We start from the raw sequence: 15,200 nt of genomic DNA on the forward strand, positions 1-15,200 counted from the left end.
TTATTTACTTCTAAATGAATACCTGAGAATATGATGATAAAGTGTCTTCACAGTTCTGTGGTTTGTTTTTTAGCTGTTCCATGTAAAAGGTTTCCTTTCTAAGCATTTTGGGCTAGCAATTAGTATAACACACACAAAACATGCAGAGGGAGGGTGTCTGTCCCACTCTCTGGGAAATTCTTGCAACGGCCCACATCCAGATACAAATTTGGAATGTTAAAATAAGTCTTGGGAGGAGAAAGGTTAGTGAGGAGAAGGAAGTTGAGGCACCAAGAGGCACAATATATTTATCACATCTCTCTGCAAAATATGGGTGGCACTGCTATTAGCAAGATGCATGGGAGCAATAAGTGTAAGTCTTTTACTGATGCAGAGTTGGTTTAATTATTTGCTGTAAATAATTTGTGATGAAATTTGATTTTTTTGCTGAATTATTTGCAATTTCTTTTTCATTATTTGACCAGCTCTTGTTGTAACCCTTGTCCTCCGGTATCTCCTTCCCCATTCTTAATTTTTTTAATGTAATCCTTTTCTGCATTATTTAGATTGTATATCATTGAGGGTTCCCTCAATGATTTATCTGACAAAGACTACGCACTCACATTATAATTAATTATAAATAATGACAACATAAGTACATCAGAAAAGTCTAATATAAATTGTCCTTGCTGTCATTAGCTTTTCCATCCATGCTTTTACAACAGCATGGTTTAAATCTGATTTCCTCCTGAGGACTGTTTTACTCCTCAGCAGTTATTGATTTCTATCTCCAGGATGCTCATAAATTAGTGGAAGTCAGACAAAAAACACTAAGCTTGTTTTTTCATATTGCACTGAGCTTTTAAGTATCTTTACCTGGACAGTTTAACTGCTCTGCAGGAAGATGTTTTACCAACTGCAAAATTCCTTTTGGTAAGAATATTACATAAATTTGATGGAATTCTGCTACATTCTGCTTTTTATTTTTCACAAGATATTTATGTAATCTATTCATTTATACAATGTATGGCAGAATGATATGAACAATGCAGAGTTGTTGCAATAGGACACTAGTTCTGAATTAGGCTAGAGAGCTCAAAATATCGGGTCCAGGTTTAAAAACATTGGCCCCAATTCCTTGGCTATGACAGAGGACTTCACAGCATAACTCAGGAAAAGCATGCATGTAAAAATGGCTTTAAGGTACTTTAGCGCTCTCTTACTGGATCTGTATACGAAGCCTGTCCCAGGTGGTAAACTACAGCATCCTTCAGGCTACTCTAATTTATGGCAGCTGCCAATGGCAGTCAAGGATATATGGGTGCAGGGAAGCACTGGTCAGGCTTCCTTTTCCCTGACCAGTCTCCCAGTGCTGGCTGCAAAGAGAATAAATAGTGTAGGAGTCACTGTACTACTGTACACCATTGTGGGATCCACTGCACTGGGGTGATCCTCCCATAGAGGCTATCCAAGATTTGAGCTACTACAGCTGTGTCAAAGCAGAAGACTGGTGGAACCTTGCCCAAACCAAACTTCCCTCTCTTCCCTTTTCCACCCCCAAGAAACAGAGACATTCTGCTGTAGTCTGGAAAATTAGTTCTTATGTGTTAGACATCAACTCCTGTGTTTTATATTTTTCTTTTATGCCTTTAGGCAGTTCTCCACTTTCATCTTTTTAAATTGGGTTTCATACTAGTTCCAAGGTGTGTACTTTTAAAAAGATTGACAAGGTTGTGGCACAGAAAAATAAGCACAAACAGTTCCCAGGAAATAGATAAAAGTTCCAGTAAATGATGACATTGAACTTTTCAAAGTTCAAATGGTTATCTAAACATGACTATCTTTCCTAATCTTTAGAGATTACAGGTGTCATGTTTAACTTTTCCTGTTTAGTTGAAATTATTGTAGATGTTTAAATTGTACTTTGTTTTGTTCTTTATATTTTTGAATTCTTTTCTCTTTGGTATACATCTCTTTTATTGAGACTTTTGTCTTTGTTTTTCTAATTAAAAGCTTGAGTCTCCTCTGTGAAACTGGTTTCACGCTATTCATTTCAATAGAATTTAAACTGGTAACTCCACTGAAACAGAGTTTACAGAAGCATAAAACTGCTATAAAAAAGTGGGGAATCAGGCCCCACATTTTTAAGTTGGATATTTTCTGTCTAATCAGCCACTAGAGTTTCAATAATCTTTTGCTTCATGATTGTTCTGTTAAGATCCGTAGACCTGGCCAGGGATTTCTTCATTATTGTTTGTCTTGGACCAGCAAATCTGAATATTATGATGCTACTTTTCATTTTAATCTTTTTCAGTGGTAAAAGTTAAAAACCATTATGAAGATGTAGCTTGATGTATTATGTTTAAATGTATAAAAGGAAGTAGAACACTGATATGATAAGCTGAAAATTATCCCTTTTTATCTTCTGAAACAATGCTTAATATTAAAATTGTATAGTAAGAAAAACGGGACACTTTTTGGAAGTATTAGTTGCATAAAGCACTCAGGTAGCAGCAAGGTATATAAGTACGTTTTGGAAAGCTGAGTAATTAAGCCTCTTACAGATTTCGGTATCATAGTCAACCACTAACTCCCACTATGCCCTCCCAGAAGTGTAGCGAACCAAGATAACCTGATTAGATAAGGCCATGGCATGAGATATATTTATTCAGATGTACTAGATGAAAAACTAAAGGATAATATTCGTGATGGAGGAATATGTGAGGAAATAGACAAATTTTGTTGGCAGTTATATACCCACAAAGCCATCTATTGAAAGTCAGCTGTACTGCAATGCCGTGAGCAACTTTTCTGGTGTATAGCAAAACTAAGGCAATTCCAACCACAATAGTAAATTAAACAATATTTTTTCTTGCTTCAGGAGGGTTTGAAAGTTTAATGTTACCTCCTTTTGCATTGATTTAATTTTGGGGCCCAGGATTGATGCATGATTAGGTGACACTGAAGGTCAATAGAGTGCAGAACTCTATTAGTGTTTGATATTAGATCTAAAGAGCTTGATCCTTCAAGGTGCTATGCACAGTCAACTCCCATTGACTTCAGTGAGACTTGAGGGCACCGGACAGCTCACAAGAGCGCTCAGAAAGCCTGATCCAAAGACTGCTTTGGATTTCCCCTTCACACTAGTGGGCATTGGATTAGGCACAAAGGCCCAGATCCTCAAAAGGTATTTAATCAATGGGAGTTAAGCTCTTAGTCTCCTAAATACCTTTGAGGACTTGGGCCAAAATAATTATGATAGCTTGAGGGAATGTCTGGAGTTTTGATAAAATGATATGATTGGAGACAGAAAGTGAAATGTTTGCCCCATTGAAGTCAATGGCAAAATTCTTATTGATTTCAATAGGACAAGAATTTCTGCGAGTGTATTCTTGATTGTGGTTAAGTGTAAGGGTGTGGACCCACCCCTGTGGCACCTCCTGTTGGTCGTCCTTGGGAATTAGCTCATTTTCCAGCCAGGAGCACCCTCTGCAGGCCGGTGATCCACCTTACTGCTTGCCCCCGTGTCCCTCCCGGACCGAGTGCCCCTTTCTCTGGGGTGCTGCTCCCTTGACAGTAACCCCTTAGTCTCAGGGTCTCCCCACCCACTATCCCCACTTCGCCTCAGTCTTGGCTACTGCCAGTCCTCATCTAGCCCCCGTTCACTGGGGTAGACTGAAGTGTATAAGCCACTCATCACAGGCAAAGGGGTTTGGACCTGCTGCCTCTGCCTACCCGTGGGCTGCCCTCTGCAACCCAGTACCTAATAGGCCTTACCAGGCCTGCAGTCTGGGGCTTTCCTAGGCTGGAGCTCCCCGTCTCCCTTGGCCTTTCCCCAGCCCTGCTCCACTCCAGATACCTGGTTAAGCTCCCTGCAGCCAGGCCCTTCTCTCTCTGAACGCAGAGAGAGACTGTCTGCTTGAACGCCTGGCTCAAGCCTTTATAGGGCCAGCTGGGCCCTGATTGGGGAATGGCCCCAGCTGAGCCTGCTTCCTCCTACTCAGCCCAGGCATCTTGCCCTTCTACAGCCCTCCTCCAGACCTGTTTTAAACCCCTCAGGGCAGGAGCCGGTAACCACTCCGCTACATTAAGCTCAGTCAAGATAATTGATTTGGGCAGATGGGACAACTAAAATTCATTACTTTATAATGTTAATACAGTAAAACCTCTTACCAAAATCCAAGTCTTCCTATCTGAAGTATTTCTAAAAAATTGATTGTTAGTGGGACTCTTACAGGGAGGAGCAAGAAAATATTGCCTTCACAAAAACGAGAGTCTTAAAAAAACAAAAACAAAAACATTCACAATCTTAAAGATGTTCTAGAACTTTCACTTTAGTGCATATGGTCAATTAATGAAAGCAGAAAGGGTGATTTTTAGCCTTTCCATTGAAAAACACTGAATAACTGTCATAGACAATTGTATGCCACCACCAGAATTCAAAAGCAATCCATGGCTGTTGAAGAGCACCTTCACCACTAGCGCCCTCCCTTGTGGAGGAGTGTGGCTGAGTGTGGCATAGCATAGCAGTTCTTTCCTCTATAGTGCTCCCACCAATTCTGTGCTGGTCTGTCTTTTATCACAACTCGGCCCTATGGCCAGATAACCTTTTAATTCTACTCCTTCTGGGTTAATGAAGTCCCACACAACATGAGTCCAATGTCTGTACATTAAGTCTTCACCCCAGCTCTCAACCCAGTGATCCTTGCATCTCAGGGCTCTTAGAAGTCATTCTTTTATGCCAGGATTACATACCACCTTCCCCAGTAGCTGGAAGGAAAACCCAAGCCCTTCCATTACACTGGATTCCAGTTGAGGACCCCTATAACTAGCAGCTAAAGTCTGCTCTGTTGGACACCTTTCTGCTGCCACCCTGGATTTCTTCTTATTGTAGCCCGTCAGCAGAGCTCTCCCCTGAAATCCCCCAACAAAATCCCCAAACCAAAAGTACAAATAAACTAATTTCTGCCCTCTTTAGGATTAACCTTTGATGCTTCTTAAGTTCCCCTGCTCTGGTCTCCACTGAACACCTACCAGGACTCTCTCCCTAGAAGTCCCAATCCTGCTCTTTTATCAGGGTTCATCATCAGAGTTTGTTCTACCCCAGCAGCTTCTCCTTGTCTCTCCTGGCCTCCTGACAGACTTCTCTACTCAAAAGAGGATGTAAGCGCCTACTTTCCCCTGGACTTCCTCCTTGATCCTCCCAGTCACTACATTTGCTAGTGCCAAGAGAGGGACAGCAGAGTTCCTTCCTTTTCTCCTTATAGTCTCCTTCTGCTCCCAGTTTCTTGGCTTTATAATCACCACCCAGTTCCTCCTCAGCTCGGTCTCACCCTTAACTGAACCTGGCCCAGCCTCCGGTGTGACTAGGGGGGGTTAGTTGGACGCTCTCATTCCAATTAACTCTTTCAGAACCAGATGGCATATATAGCTCACCATAGTAGAGCTGCAACACAGCCAATCAACAAACATTCATTCTAGCCTATAGGCTGGAGTAGAAGCTATAGCTCTAGTATACCTCTATGTGGTAAGGTATGGGCCACTAGGTCTGTATACGTGCTAATCACACAGCCCTTTTGATGCTTCACTCTCTGAGGCCAAGGTCAAGCCCCACTATCAGGCTTAAAAAATGCACAAGGTATAGTGTAGATCTCAGCACCTGGTGAACTTCATTCAATAACAGCAAAGCCTTGGAGTGGTCAATGCTAAAAGCAAAGAGCTTTAAATCACACTGTAGATGCCAAGACATATGCAAAGTAAGGGAGCAATGTTTTTAACATTATAATATTTCCATGAATGGATCTCTCTCTGCATACTTCAGTATTTAAAAATAACACTAAAAAGTAGCCTGACCCAAATAGCCTGAAAAACAGTCTATGATTAAAACTTATAATTGATCTAAGGTAGGAAAGTTAACTATCCATCTTCACTGGAATGGCATTTCCACAGTTCCCTTTATTAACTTTTCAGAACCTATTTTAAGACAGAAAACTACTGCTTCAAGAATTCTTTTCTATAACTAAAACTTAAAAGGGACAAACTAATGAGAGTATGGAGGAAAGATCTGAACTACCACCTCAGTGAAAAAATCTGGAACAAAGTGTGTAGGAATACAAATGCAGCCAATGACTGAAGGTTGAAATTTATCCAACAAAAAATCATCTTCAGAACATTTTGGGATGTGTGAAAACTACAAATGCTAGAACAGTGAAGAGGAAACTGGGGATCTCATCCATATGTTATGGAAATGCTACTGCCCACTAGTAAATTATTTCTGGAGAACAGAAAAAGAACTGCTAACATTGTTATAAACACAGGGCCTGCCTGATGATTAAAGGTTTTTTACCTGGGAGTTCTTAATGGTCAATTGTGGCCAACCAGATATCCTATGCCAAGAAATCATCTTTGATGTACAGTAGAATTATGAGTGAGAAATATGGCATTATTTAGAAACTACCTTTAAAACAGAAAGACAATCAACAGCCTCCTTGGAGGATGGGATCACTAATATGCAAGCTCAGAGATGCTCTGTACAGCAGGTGCCATTAAAGAGCTCCACTGGTGTAAAGGATTCTGCTAAATTCACAGATAATCCCTATCTTTGAACTTGGGAAGCTCATTGTAACCAGTAGAAATCTTTCAGACATTTTAAAGACACCCAAATCAATATGAAAGTAAACTGAAAAACAAACAAACCTAAGGACCAGGTTCTGCCATTCTTACTTACAATTAATAGAACCATATTCCACATGTAGACCTGTTGAGTTCAGTTGGACTACTCATACAGTCAGGTACTACTCAGCATGAGTAAGGGTAGTAGAATCTGGCTTTAAAGTTTGTATCCTTAGATACATTTTATAAAGGTAAGATGTGCTCCCATTTATTTGTTCTTATAATACAATAGCAAGGGGATATTGAATTAAATTGAAAGGCAACAAATTTAAAACTCATATTTTTAAAACACAGTGCGTAATTAACTATCATTTTATCCTTATTCCAAGATAACAGTTAGAACTTTATTATGAATAAATTACATTTAAATACAATTTTTAAAAGACTTTTGCTTTGAACCAACATTTTCTCTTCTTTGCGAAGTAATATATGCATTTGCAGAAAATAATTCTCCTTGCTAGTAAGAGAGTCATAACACTTTGGATTTATTCCAGGTACTAGTTTTATTTTTCATTTCTTTATTCATTCTTTTTTACATAGTATTTGCGGAATTCAGCATCTGGAGCGAGCAGGAAACAAGTTGACTCTCTTTGACTCCCTTTATTTCTGCATAGTGACATTTTCCACTGTGGGCTTTGGGGATGTTACACCCAAGATCTGGCCTTCAAAACTGCTGGTTGTCATTATGATCTGTGTTGCCCTTGTGGTGTTGCCCATACAGGTAAACTCTGATTGTTTTCCATTTGGAAGAGTTGGGGAAGTTTTGGGGAAAAGACTGTATTATCTTGAAATATATCTTGCAACTATCCTTACTGTGTATGTAATGTCAAAAAAAAAAAAAAAAGAGTACACCAACTTGTATGCTTCTTCATTTTATGCAGAGTTGGAGCTTTCTTATTTGTCTCCTTGTTTGTAAAATAAATGTGCATATGGTTTATATATGCTAAAATGAGAGGAGCTAACAAGTTTTCAAATCCTTGTAGAAGCTGCTGGCTCCCATCAGACACCAAAGAACATACAGACACTGTGTGTTGTCCAAATTTACCCTCATGCTGGGATTTACCTTTATTGTGAACTTAAATAATAGCAGCAAAACTAACCAGCAGCCAAAGCTTTCTCCAAACACTTAGCTATTCCTAGCATTTTCCGCTTCAGAGTGACACCTCAAGGGGAGAAAAGGGCTTTGTGTACTGGTCTGAGCACAGGACTGGGGGCCAGCTCTTATCATTGCTCCGACACTGAATCACTTAACATCCCTGCCTCAGTAGAATGTGGATAAGAAAACACTCCAGTCTCATTGGATTGTTGTGAATATTAGCTAGCTTGTATGGAGCTTCAAAGTTGAAATGGTATATGCATGGTGTATTATTGGTACTAATTGTATATAAAACATGTCGACATTACTCCATTGAAGTAATGCTTTTATGTATTTAAATTATTCCAGATACATTGTATATCGTATTGATCCCTAGAGTTCCCTTTATTAGGATCTCAAAGCAGAATTTATTGTGAACCAGGGGATGCTGATTAAGGTGGTAGAGGGAAAAGTGCCACTTATTGAAGTCCAGTTCAACTGCTGCCATAGTCAATACCAAAAAACCAGCAGTTCTCTAGGAGCAGCAGGGACAGAACATGATGTTTCTTTTAGCCATATGTTTAAGTGATGCCAATATTTAAGGTGCAGATCAGAAAGTAAGAAATAATATGCAGACATCATTGTATCAAGTGTTGCCAACTTTAGATTTTTAAAAATCTCTGGGGAGAAACTGAGGCATTGTTCCATCTACATAAGTAATACATTGGTGTTTTTCTTGCAGTCCCATCTTTTGGAGTCGTGTAAATTACAAATTAACCCTAAAGGCTCAAATACCAGGAAAAAAATACATTTAAAATAATCTCATGATTTAACTCAACTTTATGATTTTTGAATGCTTGAGATTGGCCTATTGATGTGTTATTGTGCCATCCCATCAGCTTAGCTGTAAATTGCTGCTCTTGGAAAGAAACAAAGACAAAGGGTGAGGGTTCTAAGTGTGTCTTTAATTCAATGAGTGGATGGACTAAAGCATAAAATATAATTAACTCATACTGATAAAGATGCTTATATTGCACAGCTGCTTATATGTATTTCATTCACATTTGACAATATATTGCAGTTTGAACAGCTGGCTTATTTGTGGATGGAGAGACAGAAGTCTGGGGGTAACTACAGTCGACACAGAGCTCAGACAGAGAAACATGTGGTACTGTGTGTCAGCTCCCTGAAGATTGACTTGCTTATGGATTTCTTAAATGAGTTCTATGCTCATCCCAGACTGCAGGTATATTTACAATGCAAGAGTAAAATAATAAATTCAATTAGACATTAGTCACTTGCAGACAATCTTCAGAAATGGTCTGTAATTTGTGTGTCTGAATTAAAGAATGACTGACTGACTGAAGAAAGTATAATTGCAAGAAGTAGCTCATAACAAGTACGGTGTGCATTCATTTTAAATTGATCTAAATTGGATTAAACAGATAGAAATATGCTTGTGTCACACAGAGTCTAATTACTTTGATTATACCAGTTATCTTACAGCCAACTAATTTTGTGAAAATTCCTTTTGATTAACCCAATATGATGTGTAAAACGAAAAAGATAAGAAAATTGGTCATTTCATGTTTTTCTGCTATTCTGGGGCCTCGTCCACTGAACTCAATGAGAGTTTTAAACATAATTGTGATTGCTGCAGTTAAGACAGAACAGGGTATAGTGCAATGGACATAACCTGATAGTCAGTATTGCTCACAAGTGAAGAGTTTCTCAGCATAAGCATTAAGAGAATTAGAGAATACAAAGAAATGTCTTTTTCATATGGCTGACTATATCCTAACCTGCTCTGTGAAAGTTTTACGTCTGAAGGCGAGCCCTGTGTAAGCTCCAAAGCTCGTCTCTCTCACCAACAGAAGTGGTCCAATAAAAGATATGACCTCACCCACTTTCTGTGTTAGTCTGTATCAGCAAAAACAACCAGGAGTACGTGTGGCACCTTAGAGACTAACAAATTTATTTGGGCATAAGCTTTTGTGGGCTAGAACCCACTTCATCGGATGCATGAAGTGAAAAATACAGGAGCAGGTATAAATATATGAAAGGATGGGGGTTGCTTTACCAAGTGTGAGGTCAGTCTAACAAGATAAATCAATTAACAGCAGGATACCAATGGAGGAAAAATAACTTCTGAAGTGGTAAGAGAGTGACCCATTACTTTCATGTTATACTTCTGACCTTCACAACATCCACTGGCAATGAGGTTGACTGTGCATTCTGTGAAGTACTTCCTTATGTTTGTTTTAAACCTGCTTGTAGCAAAGTGCAGCAGGGGCCCCCTTGGCTCCTGCCACTGCTAGGTCCACAAAGTCACTCTGAAACCCCGGGGTTAATAACCACTGATGCAGTTTATTCACAGACTTATTCCTACCACTTTTCACTATGTACAGTTGGTTCTTCACTATCTGCAGTAAGTAAGGACAGAAGGAAGGTCCCTACTTCCACTCCTGCCTTTTTCCCTTTGGCTGCCTTCCCCTGCAGCTTTTATACAGCCCCAGGCTAATTAGGTGACATCTGTCTCTGCTTCCCCAATTAGGGCCAGGTTATTCCACTAAATGGGAGCTGGTGTGAGAGGGCTGAATAGGCAACCCTTTGCACCTCTGCATCCTCTACTGGGGGGGCACTACAGGGAAGTCTTTTCCTCTCTTTTGGGTCAATCCCAGGGTTTGCCATGTGGGATTCCTTCATCCCCCAACCACCAGGGCCGCCCAGAGGATTCAGGGGGCCTGGGGCAAAGCAATTTTGGGGGCCCCTTCCATACAAAAAAGTTGCAATACTATAGTAACATGTATTTGGAAATGTAAAAAAATAACCAGTGAAATACATTCAAAAAATAATTTTTAATAATTTGAAATTACATGAAATACATTCTTTAAAAACATTAAATGCTTTAATAGTATGTATACATTTGCAATTACATAATGGGCTGTCACTAGGTGATAGTGATGGTTGGTGTCAATCGGCTGTCGCTGCCTGGGGTGGCGCTGCTGTTGGCCAGGGCTGGGTGGGGAGCTGGGCTCTGGGTTGGGTGGGTCCCAGCTCACAGGGGCTGGGCTCAGAGCTAGGGGTCAGGGCTGTGGGGGGATGGGGAGGGGGACGGGGGGTTCCCGGCTCAGAGGGGCTGGGCTCGGAGCTGGGGGTCAGGGCAGTGGGGGGCTGGGGTTGGGGGGTGTCCAGCTCAGAGGGGCTGGGCTCGGAGCTGGGGGTCAGGGCTGTGGGCGGGAGTGTCAGGGGGGTGTCTGACTCAGAAGGGCTTACCATGCTGCTTACTCCCGCCTCCCCCCTCTCCGGAGCCTCAGCGCGCCGTGTTCAGGAGCAGCCCTGGACAGCGCTGCAGTGGCATTGCTCCACAGCACCTGAGCTCCTGTCGCTCAGCCCGGAGCTTGGAGCCCCGCCCCCTTACCACACGGCTCTGAGTGGGAGGAGCTCAGGCCACGCGGCTGCAGTGCTGTCCAGCGCCATTCCTGGACGCGGTGCGCTGAGGCACCGGGGGATGGGGGAAGGCGAAGGCGGGGGTGGAGAAACTACATTGTGTGTGGGGTGGATGGCCCCACAGTTCCACCACAGTGCCTTGCACCATTCACAGCCTTCTAGGTGTTCCCTTGTTCTCCCCTCCTTCCTTTCTGTCAGGGGTTCAGGGTTGGTCCCAGCCCTCTCCCAGAGGCTATGGGCTTCTTGTCCCCCAAGCTCATCCAAAGGGGTCTGGGTCTCTTCCTCTGGGATGTCCACTAATAAAGGCCTCCGCCTGGCCTTGCTCTCCGGTCGAGGACCCTGGGGTGGACATCTCGCCCATAACTTCCTTCTCAAGCTCTGTTGGCTAGGGGTTTTCTGCTCAGGGTTCTCTACCCCGTTACTCGGGGAACCTCCCTTTTTCCTTATCTTGGGCTTTCTCCCTCTGCCCACATTCCCTCCTGGGAAGGGGTCTCAGTCGGTACCCACTACCGCCATATAAGGTGGTCCCTTTACTACCCCGACCCGTTGCCACTTAAACCAGCCCTGAACCTCAAGAGGCACCTGGGCCATAAGGTTTTGCCTCCTATCCCTGTGGATGCATTCTATGTCCATTTTAACACCCGAAATCCACCAGTGCGGCCTCACCAGCTTCCTTTGTACCAGAGAGCAGGCCGAGGCTGAGTTCACCAGGGCTCATTGGGGTTTCCTCCCCACCATTACTGGAATGGGAGACAGCTTCCACCCCTGCCCTCCAGCATTTGCCCAATGACAAAAAACTCTGTTCATCTACAATCCATGGGTGGGCAGTCCCGCTTCTTGTGTCCTGGTTGTCCACACTGCCAGCAGACAACCGGTCTGGACCCTAGCGTGTCCTCCCATTTGTTCTCTGGGCCTTCTCTCAGTATCCACTTCCTTGCTCAGTTGTCCCTCCTTCCTGGGGAAGTCTGCCTCCGTGTACTCCTCCGTAAGCTTTACAGCTGCCTTGACCATATTTGATTGAGCCTCCTTTATTTTCTCTGGGAGGCCCTGTAAAAATTGCTCTAGGATGAGTGCCTCTATAATCTCCCTCACTGTCTGGGAGTCCGGCCTCAGCCAGTGGGTGGCCCAGTCCATTAACTTTTGGGTAAATACCTGGGGCCGCAACCCCCCCATCCACCTCGCCAACCAGAACTTCTGGCAATACTTCTCCACAGACAGCCCCACCCAATCCAGGATAACTGCCTTTGCCACTTCATAATTCCTGGTCTGTTCTTTACCCAAGGCCATATAGGCTGCTTGGGATTTGCCGGCTAGGTAGGGAGCCAGTCGCAGGGCCCAGGTTGCCCTGTCATATCCAGTCCCCGCGGCTACTCACTCAAAGCTGCCTACGAAGGCATCGGGGTCATCTGTCTGGCCCATTTTACATAGGCCTAAGCCCGGCACCTGAACGCCATCCCCTCCTGTGGGACTCACCACTTTCTGCAGGAGCTGCTGCTGGATGCCAGCCTGCTCCCAAATGAAGTCCTGCAGGCTCTTCTGCTGTTCTGCCTGCTAGGTGAGCAAGGCCTGTCTCTCCAGCTGGTGGGCTTGCTGAAAACTCTGCATTGACTTCTGCATCTTCTCCTGCTGCTTGATCAGCCATTGCAGGGTCTCCTCCATCTCCGGGCTGCCAAATACTTGCTCTAGCACGGGATCCTGGACAGGCCCCCACGTGTATCAGAGTCCCCCTTGGCCCTTGCCTCTGTCACTCTGAGACCCTGGGGTTAGTAACCACTGGTGCAGTTTATTCACAGGCTTGTTCCCATCATCGTTTCACTAAGTACAGTTGGCCCTTCACCATCTGCAGGAGGGAGGGAAGAGCTACTTTCCTGCTTCCACTCCCTGCCTTTTCCCTTTCTTACATCCCCTGAAGCTTTTATACAGCCCCAGGCTAATTAGGCAAAATCTGTCTCTGCTCCCCCAATTAGGGCCAGGTTATATCCAGCCAGCTCTTATTTATTCCCCTAAATTCGGAGCTGGTGTTACAAGGCTGAATCAGCAACCCTTTGCCCAGCACCCTGTCACACTGCTGCCAATTAATTTCATTTGGTGATGCCTATTTTGTGTGTTATGTGCAGGGGTAAACAACACTTATTCATTTTCTCCACACTAGTCATGATTTTATAGACCTCTATCATATCTCCCCTCAGCCATCTCCTTTCCAAACTTTTTAATCTCTCCTTATATAGATACTGTTGCATATCCCTAATCATTTTTGTTGCCATTTTCTACTTTTTCAATTCTAATATATTTTCTTTAGATGGGACAACCAGAACTGCACACAGTATTCAAGGTGTGGGCGTACCAGATTTATTTAGTGGCATTATGATATTTACTGTCATTTTCTATCCCTTTCCTAATGCTTTCTAACATTGTTAGCTTTTTTGACTGCTGCTGCACATTGAGCAGATGTTTTCAGAGAACTATCCACAATGACTCCAAGATCACTTTGAGTGTTAACAGCTAACTAAGACCAAATCATCGTGATATGTAATTGGCATTATGTTTTCCAATGTGCATTACTTTGCACTTATCAACATTGAAATTAATCTGCCATTTTCTTGCCCACTCATCCTGTTTTGTGAGATTCCTTTGTCACTCTTCATAGTCAGCTTTGGGTTTAACTATATTGAGTAATTTTGTATCATCTGCCAATTTAGCCACCTCACTGCTTATCCCCTTTTCCAGATCATTTACGCATATGTTCAACAGCACAGATCCCCATATAGATTCTTGGGGGACCTTGCTATTTACCTCTCTCCACTATGAAAACTGACCACTATTTCTACCCTTTGTTTCCTATCTTTTAATCGGTGAGAGGACCTTCCCTCATCCCATGACTGCTTACTTTGCTTAAGAGCCTTTGGTGAGGGACCTCGTCAAAGGCTTTCTGAAAATCAAAGTGCACTATATCCACTAGATCACCCTAGTCCACATGCTTGTTGACCCCCTCAAAGGATTCTAATAGCTAGGTGAAGCACAATTTCCCTTTAAAAAAAAGCCATGTGGTCTCTTCTCCAACAAATCGTGTTCATCTAGGTGTCTGATAATTCTATTCTTGACAATAGTTTCAATCCATTTGCCTGGTACTAAAATTAGGTTTACCGGCCTGTAATTTCCAAGATCGCCTCTGGAGCCTTTTAAAAAAAAAATTGGCTTCACATTAGTTATCCACCAGTCATCTGGTACAGAGGCTGATTTAAATGATAGGTTACATTCCACAGACAGAAGTTCTGCAAATTTCATATTTGAGTTCTTTTAGAATTCTTGGATGTATACTATCTGGTCCTGGTGATTTATGACTGTTAAATTTATCAGTTTGTTCCAAAACCTTCTGTATTGAGACCTCAGTGTGGGACAGTGCCTCATATTTGTTACTAAAAAAGAATGGCTTGGGTGTGGAAATCTCCCTCACATCCTCTGCAGCAAAGACCAATGCAAAGAATTCATTTTGCTTCTCTGCAATGGCTTGGCCTTCTTTAAGTGCTCCTTCAGCACCTGAATCATCCAGTGGCCCCACTGGTTTTTTGGTAGGATTCCTGCTTTTGATGTACTACAGAAATTATTGCTGTTCATTTCTGTCTTTTGCTAGTTGCTCTTCAAACTCTTTTTTGGGCCTGCTTAATTATACTTTTACACTTGGCTTGGCAGAGTGAATGCTCCTTTCTATTTTCCTTAGTAGGATTTGGCTTCCAATTTTTAAAGGATTTATTTTTTGTCTCTAACCATCTCTTTTACTGTATTGTTTAGCCAGGGCAGCATTTTTTGGTCTTTTTTATTATTATTATTTGGGATATGCATATACTTTTTTGCTCTAGCGTGGTGTTTTTAAAAATTTCCATGCAGCTTGCAGGCATATCACTTTTGTGACTGTTCCTTTTTTGTTTAATTAGCTTCCTCATATTTGGATCGTTTCCCTTTTTGACGTTCAATGCTACTGTGGTGGGTTTCTTTGGTATATTCCCCTAGCCCCCCAAGGTTGTTA

General features: G+C 42.5%; 1 protein-coding gene across 6 annotated transcripts in view; it reads left to right on the forward strand.

The window, feature by feature from the left end:
- The window catches only part of KCNT2 (potassium sodium-activated channel subfamily T member 2), a 298,580-nt gene that overhangs the window by 148,700 nt on the left and 134,680 nt on the right, over positions 1-15,200 (forward strand). For all 6 annotated transcript variants that reach the window (XM_042840686.2, XM_042840688.2, XM_008164277.4 and 3 more), the window contains exons 10-11: positions 7,192-7,372; positions 8,808-8,972. In XM_042840686.2, the coding sequence (XP_042696620.1) occupies positions 7,192-7,372; positions 8,808-8,972 (346 nt within the window). The remainder of the gene's footprint in view (positions 1-7,191; positions 7,373-8,807; positions 8,973-15,200) is intronic.

Source organism: Chrysemys picta, chromosome 8 (genome assembly GCF_011386835.1).
Source record: "Chrysemys picta bellii isolate R12L10 chromosome 8, ASM1138683v2, whole genome shotgun sequence".
Taxonomy (NCBI): domain Eukaryota; kingdom Metazoa; phylum Chordata; order Testudines; family Emydidae; genus Chrysemys; species Chrysemys picta.